Source organism: Helianthus annuus, chromosome 8, assembly GCF_002127325.2.
Source record: "Helianthus annuus cultivar XRQ/B chromosome 8, HanXRQr2.0-SUNRISE, whole genome shotgun sequence".
Taxonomy (NCBI): Eukaryota; Viridiplantae; Streptophyta; class Magnoliopsida; order Asterales; family Asteraceae; genus Helianthus; species Helianthus annuus.
In genome coordinates this window covers 15,797,853-15,802,655 of record NC_035440.2, presented here as the reverse complement: position 1 = coordinate 15,802,655, position 4,803 = coordinate 15,797,853, and the positions used below count along the sequence as shown (strand labels likewise).

The following is a 4,803-nucleotide window of genomic DNA, read 5'->3' as shown; positions in this document are numbered from 1 at the left end:
CTTTCTTCTTTCTTCGCTGATTTCAATCAGCCATTCTTCTTCTGCCCTGCAGCCAAGGGCTGCTCTCTTACTCGGAAACGACTCTCAAACTGGCCCTCTATTCTTGCTACGAATCAGGTATGAGCCTAGGGCTCTGATACCAATTGTTGGGTTTCAAAGCTTCAACACAGATAATACACAAAGATAAACTCACGAATAAGAAACTTATTTTACTGCTTCAAAACCCACTTGCATTCATTTAACAAATAACTTACATTAAATAGGAAAATAAAACTACTTGCACCTAAAGAAAAGGTAACTAAATCACCCACTAACCCATAATATCTTGACTAAATAAACTAACACGTGACTCATTAAAAATATGAAAACATATGACTAATATAATAGTTTTGCTGACTCGTATCCGACCAGTAAACAACCTGCAACATCAAGATTACCCAACACTACATAACGAGAAAGAATCTAAAGAACGAAAAATATACTTCTTTTTGGATTGTTTTTCTCTCGGTAATCATCATAGCTGCTGTTGTTGCCTTTTTATTTCTTTTCTGGACTCAACTGGAAGATCTAATTCAAATAGAGAATGGGGTGAGCCCGAAACTATAATTTTGGAAAACACAAGAAAAGTGACTGGACTCAAATAGAGAATGCCATTTGAACATAGAGCGAACCTGCTGCCATCACATGATTTTCTACCCATTGGCATGTCTAATCTTCAGTCCACTTCTTCTGTAATCTGTCACCTGTATTCTATCTCGTGTATTGTAATATTTTTATTTGTATTAAACATACCCATGGTATAATTATATTACACAACAGAGTATTTTAAATCAAAACAACAATGTTACAAATATTGTCAACTATAAGAATCTATTAGGCTTCAGTGCCCCTTTTAATCTTGGAAATCCTCACTGCGACTGCCACATATGCCTTATCCATGGTTACCTCTGCAATCATAAAAAGCTTCCTTCTCCATTGCTTCTTGAATGCCAAGACTCCAATAATACCCCAAAAACCTGTTGCAAATCCACATGTTATGTCCAAGTAAAACCATACCTTCCTTAGCTCATTAGCCTTTTTGTATTTGTTCTTGCTTGTTGTGGCCGGTGGGTTTTCAGGATTGGAACAATTATTTGGCAGAGGTGCATCACAGAGATCCCTGTTACCAGCATATATTGATGGGTCGGTAAGTGTTTGCAATTGATTTCCGGTTGGAATTCTTCCTGACAGTTTGTTGTGTGACAGATTCATTGAGCTCAAAAAGTTCAAAGCTGCCATGCTCGGAGGGATTGTCCCGTTTAATTGGTTGTTTGAGAAATCGAGAGAAGTTAACGCCTTCATGTTTCCAATGCTATCTATCTGGAATACTCCCACTCAGATGATTGTGAGACAAATTGAGACCCATCAAGATAGCGAGTGCAGTTAACTCTGGAGGGATTTCTCCTGTAAGTTTATTGCTTGAAAGGTCCATGTTAACAACTAAACACATTGTTTTTGTATATTCAAGCTCGATTCCTTTCATGACCTGAATCACATCTATCACATCAATGCTCTCATAGTATTGTCCATAATCTTCATCTCTTGCCTCAATCATCCCGCTCATCTCTCCAAAACAATGAGGGATGGATCCTATTAGGTTGTTGTGCGCGATATCTAAAATATGAAGATATGAACATTGACACAAAGAATGAGGAATACCTCCTGTGAAGTTGTTTTTATGCAACCTGAGAATCTTCAATGCTGAAAGTTTTTTTCCAATCCATTTTGGTATGATTCCGGAGAATTCGTTATTGCCCAAATCCATAACTTCTAAGTATCTCAACTTTCCCAAATCTTGTGGAAGCTGGCCATTGAAGTTATTCTCATTCAGTTTCAACCATTTTAACGATGAATAGATATTTCCTAAAGAACTTGGAAGGACTCCAGACAGCCCATTTGAACTAAGTATAAGCATTGCCATATTTTGTAGGCTTTCTACACAATCAGGAATATTTCCAGATAACTGATTGCCGGAAACATCGAGAATTTCCAGCCTTCTTCTTCTACATACTGATCTTGGAATTGACCCATTGAAAAGGTTGTCTTGTAGTAGTAAATACCTGCTATATTCGCTAAGTGGAAGGTTTATCAAAGATCCAATGAGTTTGTTGTGAGAGAGATCTAATACAGAAAGCAAGGGCATATTCCGCAACCATGGTGGTAGAAGTCCATATAGGCTAGCATTAGACAATACTAACTGCTCAAGGTTCCTTTGATTTCGCAACCATTGTGGAAATCCGTTCACAGTCTTGCAAGGACCAAGTCGAACAATCTTTAGTTGGAATGGAGGTATCCACTCATGTGAGATATTAATAATCAACTTATGATTAGAAGATACATCCAAGCTCTTCAACATTGAGAGGTTAGCAAGATGGGCTTCCAAAACCTCTCCTTCTAAAGAATTTTCAGAGACATCTAATTCAATGAGTTTGGTGAGTTGCCAAAGTGAAACTGGGATTGGACCTGTTAACAGGTTTGATTGCAGACTTAAATAAGTTAAGCCTGCTAATCTTCCCAATGATTCCGGGATAGAACCGCTAAATTGATTAAAATTAAGGTAAAGTTTGGTAAGGTTTCCAAGGAATGTCGGAACGGGACCGGTTAATTTGTTAAAAGACAGATCTAATACTTCTAAAAAGCTTAATCTCTCCAAAGCTTTAGGGATTGAACCTGTAAAACTGTTAAAGTAGAGACTTAAGACTCTTAAATTGTTTAGTTTTCCAACAGATTCTGGAATCGAACCGTTGAATCCATCTCCGATTGATTCCAACACCTCTAAAGCATAGTGGGAACATTCAGACGTGTTTGATGATGGGCCTATCATTTCTCCTCCAAAGGGATTAAAGGATAAGCTCAATTCCTTCAGATGACATTGTCTCCAAATCCCAACAAGCTCGATGTGCTCAAACTTATTTCCAGAAACATCAAGCGTTAGAAGGTTAGGCATGACAGGAATTGATGAGTTCAAACTGTTTGATGAAAGGTCAAGGACTTTTAGAGAAGTGATGTTCACTAATTCAGATGGAAATCTACCACCAATTGAATTATGGCTAAGATCAAGATATCGTATGTTAGAATGGGCACTGGAATTCAAATAAGTGGGTGAAAAGGGGGCGTTGTGAATACCACACCTTGACAAATGCAATTCTGATAAAGAAGGGATCACGTTTAGCATGTTTACAGAGTTCCATGCCAGACTAAGATTATATCTTGAAAGATCAAGGAACGTTAAGGATGTCATGTTTTGAAAAATGTGTGGAAGTTGACCTTTAAAACTGTTGAAGCTAAGATCAAGATGTTCAATGTTGGGAAGTATTTTACTTGAATTAAGATGAAGTCCAAGATCAGCATAAGTAAGTTCACAGGCACTCAAACTTAAATATGTTAATGAAGGAATCATGTAAAATACCATATCAACATTGTTTGCTTGAGAAAGATTTACGTAGCTCAAGTCAAGATGCTCAAGTGAGGAAAGGCCAGAAACCCATGCCATATCATTTGAGGTGATTAGCCAAGGCTCATCATTTGAACTATAATATAATGAAAATTCAAATGAACCAAGATCAAGAACCTTCAAATTGGTGAGATTTCCAATGTGATGGGGAATAATACCACTAAAACCTGCATTTGAGAGATTGAGGTATCTTAGCTGCTTGAAGGATCCAATGAATTTAGGAATCCGACTTCCTATGAATCTATTTCCGCTCAAATCCAGATGTTGCAGATGTCTTAACTCAGCCAAATATGAGTTTACCTTATCACCCTCTAAGTAGTAAACGTCTTTATAGTACACAGACCCGGCATAATCAATTCCTCTGAGATGAAGACCAGCAACTCTTCCGGTGGCGCCGTCACATCGGACTCCTTTCCATGAGCAACAATCACTGCCAACCCATGATGAGAGCACTTCGAAGTCATCTTTGACGCTGTGTTTGAACTCAAGTAGTGCTAATCTCTCTCCTTCATGGCAGCTTCTTGTCGAATTTTGAGCAACCAGACGAGTATGTTTGGTTGCACCCAAACACATGCTTAAGAAAACGAGATGAATTAGCCCCCAAACCCACTGATTTCCCATGATTCAACCTCAACTTTTAAGAAAAATGAGACGAAATATGAGTTGCTATGATGAACAAAGGACATGATGTAATAGTTGTATAGATGGACGGGAGCTAATTGCCTATGGAAGACTTTGCAAGTCGTTGTGGAAAATCGTTGCACAAATAGCATCCACAAAATTGCTTTTTTCTATTCTGGACAAAATTGTATTCTTCTATCCTGCACCTTATATGTTTAAAAGTATACCTGTGCATTTCCTTAAGCCCACTAGTTGCTTTAACACATCGAGATCCACATTGCAGATTATGTCCAGCCCAATAGCATTAAATTTACAAAGCCTTAATTTGGTCCCACGTAAAGATGAAGCCAGAAACAAAGAAAGACTGAAACCAGAATCCGATTCTCAGGCTTGCAAATCCAAACTTGCTTTTGTTGTGGACAATCAGTATATATCCACATAATTGCTTCCTTCTATTAGAGTATTAGAGGTGTACAAAAATACTGGTTTGGGCCTGATGAACCGGTTTACAGCCCAATTTGGTAGCCCAAAAAACCAGTTTGGGCCTGGCCCCAACCAGGCCGTTTGTCACAGACCTGAACCGGTTTGAGCTCAAAAAAAGCCGATTTAAATGCTAAAACTAGTTTTGAACCCGATCCAAATCGGTTTGGGCAGGTTGGGTTTTTCAACCCTAAAATCGAATATTAATA

General features: G+C 38.2%; 2 protein-coding genes across 2 annotated transcripts; both read right to left on the bottom strand.

Moving 5' to 3' along the window:
• Positions 1-631: 631 nt before the first annotated feature.
• On the bottom strand, positions 632-1,351 carry LOC118481181 (receptor-like protein EIX1). Its single transcript, XM_035976470.1, has one exon. It carries the CDS (start codon positions 1,339-1,341, stop codon positions 874-876), a length of 468 nt encoding a protein of 155 aa, XP_035832363.1. The 5' UTR covers positions 1,342-1,351; the 3' UTR covers positions 632-873.
• On the bottom strand, positions 632-4,337 carry LOC110869635 (LRR receptor-like serine/threonine-protein kinase FLS2). The gene has a single exon (XM_022118875.2). The coding sequence runs from the start codon at positions 4,112-4,114 to the stop codon at positions 1,352-1,354; it is 2,763 nt and encodes a 920-aa protein (XP_021974567.1). The 5' UTR covers positions 4,115-4,337; the 3' UTR covers positions 632-1,351.
• Between the last annotated feature and the right edge of the window lie 466 nt (positions 4,338-4,803).

What these genes read in the sequence shown, in the direction of transcription:
- LOC118481181 (XM_035976470.1), bottom strand. Translation starts at nt 1,341, where the DNA reads ATGAAGGCGTTAACTTCTCTCGATTTCTCAAACAACCAATTAAACGGG.
- LOC110869635 (XM_022118875.2), bottom strand. Translation starts at nt 4,114, where the DNA reads ATGGGAAATCAGTGGGTTTGGGGGCTAATTCATCTCGTTTTCTTAAGC.